This window comes from Jatropha curcas, unplaced genomic scaffold, assembly GCF_041381405.1.
Source record: "Jatropha curcas cultivar XTBG-Jc1 unplaced genomic scaffold, XTBG_Jcur_1.0 HiC_scaffold_269_pilon, whole genome shotgun sequence".
Lineage (NCBI taxonomy): Eukaryota > Viridiplantae > Streptophyta > Magnoliopsida > Malpighiales > Euphorbiaceae > Jatropha > Jatropha curcas.
The window spans coordinates 6169-19087 of record NW_028322441.1 but is presented as its reverse complement, the minus strand read 5'-3'; the positions used below and the strand labels follow the sequence as shown (position 1 = coordinate 19087).

General features: G+C 31.5%; 1 protein-coding gene across 2 annotated transcripts; it reads right to left on the bottom strand.

The window, feature by feature from the left end:
* Positions 1-5492: 5492 nt before the first annotated feature.
* LOC149491885 (mitochondrial import inner membrane translocase subunit TIM22-4-like) lies at positions 5493-12493 on the bottom strand. 2 transcript variants are annotated; one of them, XR_016319241.1, is made up of 6 exons: positions 12389-12493; positions 10831-11009; positions 9953-10143; positions 9785-9857; positions 6111-6255; positions 5493-5853 (listed from the first exon to the last, which is right to left on the bottom strand). XR_016319241.1 is itself a non-coding variant. In XM_089716982.1 (5 exons), exons 2-5 carry the CDS (start codon positions 10997-10999, stop codon positions 6170-6172), a joined length of 519 nt encoding a protein of 172 aa, XP_089573108.1. In that variant the 5' UTR covers positions 11000-11009; positions 12389-12493; the 3' UTR covers positions 5493-6169. The 2 variants fall into 2 exon arrangements, 1 of the variants encoding a protein (XP_089573108.1); XM_089716982.1 differs by having other exon boundaries at positions 5493-6255.
* Between the last annotated feature and the right edge of the window lie 426 nt (positions 12494-12919).

The following is a 12919-nucleotide window of genomic DNA, read 5'->3' as shown; positions in this document are numbered from 1 at the left end:
AACTGTATAAACGCCGCCAATCCTTGCAGGAACTCTTGTCTTAATATCCCATTGACCTCGAATCTCCAGTACATCCAATCTCGATTATTTCGCATTTTTTTTACCTAATTAACAATGTGTTTATAAAGGGTAAATTATATGTAATTGCATTAGTCTAAACCATCCTTAAAACACGCCACTAATGTAACGTTCAATTTACACTTATAACTAACTAAGGTTATTTCTATAATAAGGGTAACTATATATAAATGTAAAATCACTAAGTTCATTTATTCAATACAAAGGTTATATATATATATATATATATATATATATATATATATATATATATATATATATATATATATATATATAAAGGTAAGTGTACTATTCCACATATTGAATTTTTTGGAAAAAAATTCGGCAGCATTTCAGCACAAGACAATCAAATCTCAAATACAAAGACACTTCAATAAACACTTCTATATCATACCAACATTCTCCAAAGGCAAAATGGCCACTATTAGACCTCCAATCCAAACTCATCATTCATTTAATAAAAACATATTTAAGAATAATAAAGACAATAATATAAAATAAAGAAAAACACAGCCAAAACTTCTCAAGAAAGAGTTGCCAATAATTAAGAACATGTAATAACCTGATATTGCATTAAGTCTTTGATTATGTTTAAATTGCTTAACCGCCAATACCTACCATGTACGTTATCTTTTGGTACAAAATAAATGAATAAATTGTTCCAACTTTACTCTTTTTTTCCTAGTAAACAGTCAGAAAGAACTCATTTCTGAAAAAAAATATATATTTTTCATTAATTTGATTCATAGATAGACTCGTAAATTGGGTCTAAATAAGCTGTTATCTCGCAGAAATTGAACAATTATTGAAGAAATTCGGTTCTACAAATTGAATTTTTCTGCTTCGTTATTATCCTTCATAGTTTTCATGAAGCTCAAGTTTGTGATTATTATATCTATATATATTTGAATTATTTATGAGTTGTTAATTTTCAAATAGGTTTAGGTTAATTTAAAATTCCATCAACTCATAAATTCAATTTAAACTTATTTGAAACTGAAACTTGCCATCTTTATATTGAGACCGACAGTTTCAGAACTTTGATTAGGTTTAGGTTAATTTAAAGTTCCATCAACTTATAAATTCAATTTTAACTTATTTGAAACTGAAACTTGCGATCTTTATATTGAGACCAACAGTTTCAGAACCTTGGTCACGGAAAACATACATAATAATAATAACAATAATAATAACAGTAACAATTTAATACAATAATAATAATAATAATAATAATAAGAGTAACAATTTTAATAACAATAATAATAATAATAATAATAATAATAATAATAACAACAACAACAATAACAATATTATTTTTCAAATAATAACAATAACAATATTAATAATAATAATTATTATATCATTAACAATAATAATAATAATAATAATAATAATAATAATAATAATAATAATAATACTATAACAGTAACAATTTAACACAATAATAATAATAATAATAATAACAATAATAATAACAACAACATTAACAATATTAATAATAATAATAATAATAATAATAATAATAATAATAACAAATTGCAAAAAACACATAAATCGCAAAAAGAAAAAAAAAATTCGAAAAAAAATAAATTGCAAAACTAATTACCTCAAAACGGTGGCGAACGGCGTTGAGGAGTGACCGGATCTGCAATGGAGCGGCGGTGGCGGCGTCAGGCGGGCTGGAGCGGTGTCAGGAGGGGCTGGAGCGGCGCTGTGGATGGAGGAGAGGAGAGGAGAAGGAGAAGAAAGAAAGAAGAAGAAAGAAGAAGGAGGGCGTCTGGCGTTTAAAGCCCTAAATTTTGCGACCGACTAATCGGTCGCAAATTTTAATTCTGCGACATCGTTTTACTTCGCGACAAAATTGCGACCGATTTGCGACTCGAAATTTCGGTCGCAATTATGTCGCCAATCGGTCTCAGAACTTATTTCTAATTTTGAAGTGCGCAATTTTGGGACGGAAATATATTTAGTCGCAAATCGGTCGCAAATCCGTAGTACAAGGGTCGCAAACTGAAAACCAAACTCGCGGGAATTTTCGGCGCTAAAATCTGCGACTATTTGTCTACAGGTCGCAAATCGATCGCAAAAATGCGACCGAATAAAATCGGTCGCAATTTGGCGTTTATTTTGTAGTGCAAAGGCCTATACACTATTAGAAGCGGGTATAAGTTACTTTATGACAGAGCCAATTTGATCCCAAGGGTAGCTACTATTTGGCGTAAGGTTTAGGGGTTGAGTATCCCTCCGAAAGTGAAAATTTTCATATGGCAAGTCTTATTGAATATTCTGCCAGTATTTTTTATGCTAAGAACACGCCATATGATGCTCCACTCCTCTGTCCCGGATGTAACCAAGGTGTAGAACTGTGCTCCATTTTATTGTGACATGTGACTTTACAAGAACTAGTTGGATGGAGTCAAATGTAAGGTGGTGAGGATCTGTGAGTAGTTTGGAGGGGTGGTTTGAAGTATTAAGTAACGGATTTGATCACTTGCAGTTGGGTAAAGCGTGTGTTGTAGTGTGGGAGATGTGGAATGCTCGCAACAAACTAATATGGCACCAGCAGCAATCAGAGCCAAGTTTCCTCGTGAGACATGAGAAGCAGCATCTCCATGCATGGAGAGAAGCAATTGTTTTACTAGTACTGCGTACTTCTGATAAGTCGGCTACTGCGAGTGGAAACCCGAGATGGAAACCTCCAGCTAATGGATATAAGTGTAATTTTGACATCAGTTTGATGTTACAACTGGTAGGGCTAGGGTTGGTTGGATCGTACCTGATACCAATGGAAGATGTGTTGGCGACAAGCTGAAATCTCTTAGGCAGGTGCAACATGCAGCGATGGCAGAGGCTTTAAGAGTGGGGGAAGCATTAAGCTGGTTGAAAAATCAGTAATATTCAGTTAGACTAGACATAGAACTTATTATCATAATTAATAGAAAGTTCATTGATCCTTCAATAATAAAAAAATTATCTATATTCTTTTAAATGATATTAATAATATATGATCCATCTTTTCGGTAAAAAAAAAAGGGGAAAATACAATAATAATCTTGTAAATAACAAAGCAGATAAATTAATATAGCAAACAACAAAGAAGCTAAATTACTACCAATGGGGTTTGATTTGAGTAAAAATGATTTAGGTCTTTTAAACAAGAGATGATTATCCGATCCTTGTGTGGAATCTCCCTTGAAAGCCATTCACCCTTATAGGGCTAACATGGCACGAGTAAAATTGTATAAAAAGAAAAAATTGTATAACGGACATGTGGCCCTCTTGATAAAAAAATGGTATATAGACGAGATAAAAATAATGATTTAGAAATAAATATGGCAATTTCTTTTATATAGATAATTATATATAAATAACGTTTTGTCTTTTTAAATAATTTAATATAAATAATATAATAAATTATTAATTTTTAAATTGAAAAGTACTTATAAGTGCTCAATTACAAAAAAAAAAAAAAAAAGTAAAAGAAAAACGTAAATTTATCAACAATAAATAAATAGAACGTTAAATATGCCAAATCAGCTTTTCAAATTTTTAATTTTTTTTTTTTAGAAATATAATTCATTAATAATAAAATCAAGTATTACAAATACTTAATTAGACCAGACCTAGAACTTACTATCATAATTAATAGAAAATTCGTTCATCCTTCATCAATAAAAGAATTATCTATATTCTTTTGAATAATAAAACTAAAATTAAAAGAAATAATATTGAATTTTTCTACTTGAGAATAACCTTGACCGATATAAATCTTCATAGTAGCAAATGGTCCTTTAATTGATTTGGATGACAAAATAACTTTCTGGATCTTCTATGCTTAGTTTGTTTTTCTAAAAACTTGTTGCATATGACGTACACAGATGAGTTCAAACTACTATGCGTTAATAGCATCAATGGAGGAACAAGCCGTACTACCATGCTTCATTGGTCAAAGATAGATATCAGTAAAACAAGATCTAAATTCTCCAACCAAATGAAATATAATATCATATTTTTTTAAGAACAAACATTCACAAAGAAAGAACTAAACCCTCATGAAATAGGGACAAAAGAACTCTAAATATAGAGATAAAGCAATAATAACAAAAAAAAACAAAGAAAAAACAAATCTATAAAAAAAAAAAAAAAAAAAGATCTGAGTTTATTAAAAACGAATAAAACATTAAGAGCGAGAAGAAAAAAGAAAAGCAGGGGGCTACCGCTGATTAACAATGGTAGACTTAAATAAAAGCTAAGGTTAGATAAACCAGAGAGAAAAAATAAGAGAGAAACCGTAATTACTATTTGTATAATTTGATTATAATTTTTAATTTGTTTAAGCTTTATATAAATATGTAGATTTGCTTGTACATATTATTGGCCTAACGCATAAAATGGTATATAAGATCGAACAGAAATTGAATCAATTTCTATTTGATTTTACTATTTTGAGTGTATTTAAGTTTATTTATTTTTGGATTAAATAAAAATCAAAGGCAGCCTAAGAAATCTTATTTTCTCTAATAAAACCGAAATTTTTGAAGTGTCAGGTTACCCAAACCGAATAAACTTGGTTCAGTTTAGTTTTCATTCTTTTTTTCTGAATATTGCTCACCACTACCTTCAAGAGTTTTTTTTTTTTTTTTTGCCATCAGTTACCATATAACTATTGGGCAATAATTAGTACAAAGGTCTCGAAGCATCACCGCTTGCCACTAGAATATGGGATCATTTCCAACCTCCATGAGAGAACTTATGTGAGAAAAGCTCCCATCATCAAAATTTTCAAAGATCAGTGCAAAAACAATCTTAGCAACGCATCAATGATGGTCTTCCTAATAGACCCAATCATCTTACTCCTTTTGTAATCGCAGGAAGCTATTGCAAAATCAGGCGATAGGCAACCAAATATTAACATGGAAATAATAAGAGTTTGGGATAATTACAAATTGGGCATATGGAATTTTCTTTTATTTTATTTTTCAATTCAACTTTAATTATTTGTAAAATTCTCTCAGAAATAGAATCTTTTACTCAATAAATAGTATCATACATATCCGGATTCGTGTCAGGCCCTCCTGAGAGTTTAAAAGAACTCCATACCCAGAGTTCGAATTCAATCAAAGAAGAAAGGATCTCTATTATCTCATCTCATCTCTCAAGGATAGTATCATACATTATCATACATGAACATTAATTTCATTTCCCTTTTTTTTCCATTTTTTATGTTCTTATATATCTGCTTCAGAAAAATATAAAATAATTCTCATACATTTCTTCAATATTCTAAATTGAAATCAATAAAATTAAGAAAAATAAAATAAAGAGGAAAACAAGAAATTAGAAAATGAATGAAACGAAATGGTAAGGTAAAATAATTCATTTTTATATTCCTATTCTGCAAAATGAACTCAATCTTAAAAAATTATTAATTTAAACACTTTATTCATAAAAAATAAAATAAGTTCCAACACTAAATTTAAAATTATCCCTAAGAGTTGGGACAATTTTAAATCTGGATACTCTCATTCATTTCTGGCAACAAATTATGGTCACATGCCAAATACAAGAAATATAGTGAATATATCTGTCCGCTGTCATCCTGGTCTTAAAGACGTACAGAAAGCAAAATGATATCAGCTTGTTCATTTATTTTTCCCTTTTCTTTTTACTGTTTTAACTTGCATCAAAGCTTCAGCTTCCGATGCAGACTTTCTTTTCTTTATGACCTCCAGAAATGGTTTACACTTCACACTTGAATTCTAATTCCTGAAAGATCTTTCAACAAGAATAAAATATCCACAGGCACAATTGATGTCACTTTCTCAAAGTAAAATTTGTAGATGAACCCACAGGGGAATCATCAGTATGAAAACTTGAAAAGACTGTTACTAAGTACTAACAAACAGAAAATTGAAGAAATATAAATAGTACTATAATTTCAATGGTATTCCCCTTTCACTACTGAAGAAAAATTTTGAATTGAGCCAAAAATGGAAGTTCGATGCTTAAAATTGTAAAATGCGATTGCCAACCTAACTCATTATCCAAACCGGAATCAACAAGCACCTCCAAACCTAGAGCAGGATATGTGTCAAGTATGCCTTTCTAGGAACTTCTCTATCAAAACCGAGAATGCCGCAAACCCAGCACAACCAGCGCATGCCGCTTTTGGACCAGCTGGAAAGAACGGTAGATATATGGGATTAAAGTGAAATGAATAGAGACGATGAATAAGATAAACATAAGCAAGTATCATGCTAGTATATTTGATTCTTTTTTCCTCAACTTCTACACACATTAGAGAGGACAACACAGCTGAGGACTGATAAGACCATATTTCATATACAATTAAAGGAGATTTCTTGAACTTTAAAAAAAAGCATCTAAATCAGTCCCATAATCCAACAACTGACATTTTTCTAAATTCAATCAAGCCACAAGTTCTTTTATAAATAATTAAAAAAAAAAGAGTTTAATTTCATGCTTTATGTGGAATAGTAAAATAGTGTGAGATAACTCATGCCTAACACAAGACGGATGACAAGATGCAGGTGGTGACAATAGTGATACTAATAATGTCACTATGGACAAAAAGATTTATCTTTTTTGCTATTTAAGAATAAGCTTCTCTAGTTTCTTGACCTATAAAGCTCTGCTACAGTCTAGTGATCTTTGCATCCTAGTCTATTGAAGGTGCATATTTCAGAAAGAACATACATACCTTTAATAAAGAATTTCTTTTTAATTATTCCTTGAAATATTTTTCGTTAATTAATCTCATAGCTTAATTTATCTTTGAATTTACTAAGTATCTGTGCATATCTAAGTGGTGAAAGTATTAATAGAGTGGATAAACCTCCACACACAAAACCACAAGAGAAAGAAAATCTGTACTCATTTTATTTGAAAAAACTAGTGACGCAGCCAAGGAACACTAGGGTTTAAATTGTCATAAGGAAATTGCAAGTTGTTTTCTTTCTGTCTTAGTTACTGTTGGCTTAATTTTCTAAATTTGGGATTTCCTAATATTAGCAGTAGTATTGATTTAATCTTATAACATAGCGGACCCTTTTTTTCTTGACTTCTGGATTTAATCTCTCCTTTCTTTAGCTGCTACATTACCTGTGGTACTGTTCACATTTCTCTAGACCTCAATATCTATGCTATATCAATTTCCTGCACACAATCACACTTATTTATCTAATCTGATTTCCCATATTTCAACTTTCTCCTCTTTTTCCTGATCTAATTCTGTCTACATCAGTTTGGTACCAAAGCCAAACAAGCACTTTCCTTTTACTTGAAATCCTTCTTTATCAATCCCAGTTAGGACAGTGACGAATACAGAGCTGAGTTCCAAAGGTGATACATTCAATTCAAGATTGAAGATTCTTTCACAAACCATGAGACTACCATCTACGAGGACTGGAATCAAAGTGTTTAAGGATAAAATGCAAACAAATGGAGACTACTTTCAAGGATATGAGAGCAAACTTAGGCAAATTATCTACAGCTGTCTTTGATGGCCAATATGTTGAATCAGCCACTATTGAAGAGTAAAGCCTTCAAATTGCAGTTCCACAACTTCAAGGTTAAGGTGGAGGTAGAGGTACAAACGCAGCAAGTTAGACTAACAGCAAATTTACACCAGAGTGAGAAAAGGCAAGCTAATGAAGAGACCATGGAGAAGAAAATAGAGATTGCAAAACAGCTCATTTTCTTACTCCTGGTAGATCCAAGAGTGCTTAAACATCGCAAGTTATGGTTGATTTTGTATGTACTGATAAGGTTGCTGCAAAGGAAAGAATGAAGTTCATAGTTCCACTTTGGAAATTCTATTAAAGAACATAGAGCTCTACAAAATGGGTTTGAGTTTTCTCCAAGTGGGAAGAAAGAAGCAGGCAAGCAAAACTACACTTGGGAATTATTTTCAATTTTCTATCAGTTCTCAATAGGAAGTTTAGGGCTTTAACACCTAAGGATTTTATTATAACCAGGATTATTTTAATATAATTAGAGTTGCAGAGTTCATTTGAAATGAATTCTATTTAGAATTCATTAGAAATGAATTCATATGTTTGGTTTGATACAACTCAAACTATAGAATGCAATTGAGTTCCACATAATAGATGTTTGGTGTAATTTCAAAATTGGATTTCATTTTGTCCTCACTTCCAAAACTATCCTCAATAATAACATTTAGAAATTCAATTGAATTCCAAAACTATCTTAAATTAAAAATTTAAATAAAAAAATAAAAAAAAAACAAGCAAAACATGGAATTCAATTGAATTCCACAAATTTTTGCGGTATGCATCTAAAGCAAACATTATGTAAAGATATTTTCTTTTCATCCTATTTAATGTTAGTTCAATTTTCCTAATCTGGGTTTCCTAATCCCTAGGGGTAGAATAAATTAATCTTTATAAATACCTACTTAAACTGTTGGAATGGTGAGATTCTTGTTGAGATACTGTTAATTAGTTTGCATATGGGGGAATTTTAGTTTTTATGTTCTCTGTTGTAATCTTACTGCTCTAGCAAGTATATTTAGTGGGGTTAGGTAGCAGTATGGGGTTTAGAACTTTAGATTTAGTGCTTTAAGTGAACCAAGCAAGGCAAGTTATGGGGAGAAGCCAAGCATGATCACACCATGGTCGTGATCGGTTTTTTGTACTTTATATCTTTTTCTGATTCTTTCTACTTCCGTACTAAATCCTAGAAACTGTATTGTCATCTGTATTCATACTTGACATCTTTTTCTGATTCTCTCAAATTCCACACTAAATCCTACAAACTACATCGAAGTCTCCTTTTAGAGGGATCAATTTCAGTCTCAAATTTTCAGTTTTTGATTAAGACAGGAGCATGATTTCATCTATTTGCATGTCTCTAAACCTCAAGTTATGTTATTTCTAAATTTCCTGCGAACAATCACACTTACTTTTCTAATCTGATTTACCAAATTTCATCCAACCCCGTCCTACGTTACCTAAGGTGGAATCCATGACCATGTGTTGCTCTATAACTGAGCTCTAAGAGAAATAACTGCTGGAACTTGAAAGAGAACTCCATTTCTGGTGCTACGCAGCTTTCAGATACTTTCTACCCAATTTTTTGGGTTGGTTCGAAAGGTTTAACTACCTGAAACTTAGGCAGAGTACCAGAATTAGGAACCACTATTAACTAGGAAGCAAACAGAACAAGAAAATAAGTTACAGGAAATGTTTTTCAATAATTTAGGTAAGGCACTGTGTCTATGAATAGTACCACAAATAGAGATCAAGGGTTGGGCTTCCCACCTAAATATCCTTATACAGCAAATCCAAGGCCCCATAAGCAGCATACAAAATCCCAAGAAGCATAATTGCTAGAAATTTATTGATTGAAAAACTGATAATAAAGCATCTCAAGTAACAAGAACTCCTAGACACAAAGTAATCCTAATCCTTAAGGGACTTGAACTCCAAACTAAAAGTGGAGCTCGCTACAAGCTAATTAAACCTTTGTATTAGGAGCAAAAACATATGTAAAAGGAAGAAAAAGTACATCAAGTTTTAAAGTTGTAAAATTGACTTCCTCAAATATTTATTTGCTTTTTTCCTTTGGAGCATTCTGTTGAGCAGCAATATCTGACTACTACTTCAAACTGAATGCTTTTCATGGATATAACTGAATGGAAAGTTGGAAACAAAGGAAAAGTTACCTTTCGCTGACATTGAACCTCCAGTTACACAACCAGCCACAGCTGTATTTGTAATATCGTGTTTTGCCCGTGCCTTCAAACAAACAATATAACTCAGTTGCTATACCACTGATTCAAAATCGAAAATTACACAACCATAATTTTCCATTCACATACTCCCAATGATACCTTTTCAACTATGCACTCTGCAGCAGAGAAAATCAATCCCATAACTGCGAATGCTTTGCAAGAACTCCAGCCTCTTCTCCCCATTTGCTTTGCAGTATAAATGAATTGCTGCCTTCCACTCATTTCTCCTTGCATTAATGGATTATCAAATGAACCAAGAAAAAGACCGAAGAACATCCCAATCCCACCTCCTAGAAACATTTTTTAACACAAAATTAAATTACACAGGCAATGTAGAAGGGAAAAAATAAAGGGATAAAAGAGAATAAAGAAAAGGGCTCATATATTTGCTGAACAACCAATGAAGAAGCAAATGCAGGGATGTTGAGGACAACAATTTTTCATACATAAATATCAGAGAACATGAAAGCAAATATAATCAAATTTTTCTCTAACTGAAATATGAAAATTATTTATCTAGTAATTCTCTCACAAACACCCCCTAATAACCTGCACTTTTTTCTGTATGTGTCTAACCCCAAACCTAAAAGTAAGAATACCCGAAAGAATAATTATTTGTTTACATGGTAGTTAAAGAATATTACAATCTATTATTTAAAATGCAAACTGAAGTTTATGTTGCAACAAAAATTTGTTAAAGATAGTAATACATAGATAACAACCTCTCACCACCTAAGACCATTTGAGTGAATTGAATCAGGTCAATCATTTATCCACAGCATATAAAAATTAAAATATTATTCACCTCAATGGGGAAATGAAGTTTTGATCTTCAACTTCATCACCTCATAGATTCCAACAATTATATCACATAAAAAATACAGCAATCTGTTTCTTAAATTAATTCCAGTGCAACTAGAAATGGGAAAAATTTTAATTAAAAGAAACAAGTACAAAGGAGAGTACCATAATCTCACCCATTACTCCACTTGTAACACTACGAACAGCACAATTGTCCCATATTTCTTGGGCACGAATCTCTTCCATAGTAGGCATGCTGAAAGGTTGAATCTGGGGCGTCGCTGGCTCAACTTCTTTTGAGCTTGAAGCACCACTATTAGATTCAGTTCTAGAACTAGCAGCCATCAATAACCAACTAGCACCCAAAAGGAAGAAAAATAGAATCAATAACAAGCCAAAATATTAGTGGAAAAAATACTCCATATTATAAAAATATATAGACTAAGATGGGATGCTTTAATGCACTGGGTCACCGCTCTTTTATAAACAGGCTAAGCAAGCAACAGCTTCTAAATATGAAACCGTCAATTACCATATGAAACTGAAAATTTGCTGAAACATGGAGGGCAGGACTCAGGAGAGAGTACACATAATAAGAGAGTGATTTCAGCTGTGAAGAGATTTGAGATTAGTGAGTTTAATTAGGGAAGAGCAGGACTGCCAATGGAGGAAGACAATCAAAGTTCAGCGTAGAGCGCTGCTCGAGGTTCAGCGGGGAAGGCAACTACTGCGGAGGCCATGGCAACATGTAGAAGAACAAGACTGCGAATGGACTAACGAAGACAAAAGGAGAGAAGAGGAGTGGGCGAGTGGGGGCAGAGTAGGGATGGCAGCGGGACAGGTACCCGCTAGAAATCAACTACCTGAATCCGAACCCAATTATCAATTCAAGTGCCCAAATCCGCCCCAAATTCGTTAAGAATAAACTATCTATACCCAAATCCATCCCAAAATCTGTTTAGAATTACCCGCATACTACCCAAACCAGAATCTGAACCCGAAAATGCAACAAAAAAAAATATAAAAAATACTTTAAAATTCAATCTGAAATAATAAAACAATTCAACCTGTAATATTCTAGAACAACAGTACCAGTAATGTTAAAATAGAATAAAAGAATTATAATTCAAATTAAATAAATAATACATTCAACTAGAAAATTTAATAAAAGACTAAAGAGAAAATTATAATTAGCTACAGCACATTTTTTCCTGATTTTAAAAAATACAAATAAAGAATAAAAAGCAACAGTAAAGATAAATTCCTAATCACATTCCCAATCATCTAAATATATACATTTTCCAAGAAAATAGTTAGCTTCATCCAACTTAACAAGAAGCTTTGAACCTGAAAATACCTAATCACACTCCAAGATATAGATTTTTACAATATGTGAGAGAGAAAGTGAAGATAAATTCAACAAATAGAGCTTCTGTTTCATCTAGCATATAAGTATAATAAATTCATCTAAAAAGTAAACCATTTTATATGGAGAATAACAAATAAAACATGCACAAGATCCACAAATGAAAAAAATAAAACAATAAACATAAATCTCCCGGCTAAACCCACAAATTAATTGAACAATATATTCAACAAGTCCTCTTTGTCTGTTTATATGTATTTATACAATAAAAATAAAACCAAAAAAAGAAGAAGGAAAAGGGACGAAGGAGAACGAAAAAAAAATAAATGGAGAAAAGAAATAAAAAATCAAGGATGCAAATGGAGGACCTGGCACTGGTATTACGTTTGAAGAGCAGGACTGCTGCGGAGGCGACGGCCACGCACGGAAGCAACGGGAAGGAGAATATGTTGGGTTGAGAAGACTTTTGTGTTGGTTATATCATTAAAATTAAGCTAAAACGACGTAGTTTTGTTTGTGGATTTATTTAAACCTCCTACAGCAAACTACATAGTTTGATAATAAAATAATAATTATTATTATTATTACTCTTATTATTATTATTATTAATTAAAAGCTATAATTATATTTCAATATTATAGTAATTATAATAATAATAACACAAGATAAAGTATTAAGTTTAATAATTTTTTATTACAGAATATGTTTAGTAGGTTATAATTAATTATAGTTATTGTAATCCTTAATCTTTATACACTAGACTTGTAAGTATAATTATACTAATATATATGATGACACTAATAAAAAAATAAAAGGACGTTTAATTAAGATCTAATTATAATTATATTTATAAGTTCACTAATTATATTTTATACGAGTCATATTCTAAATTAGTATAA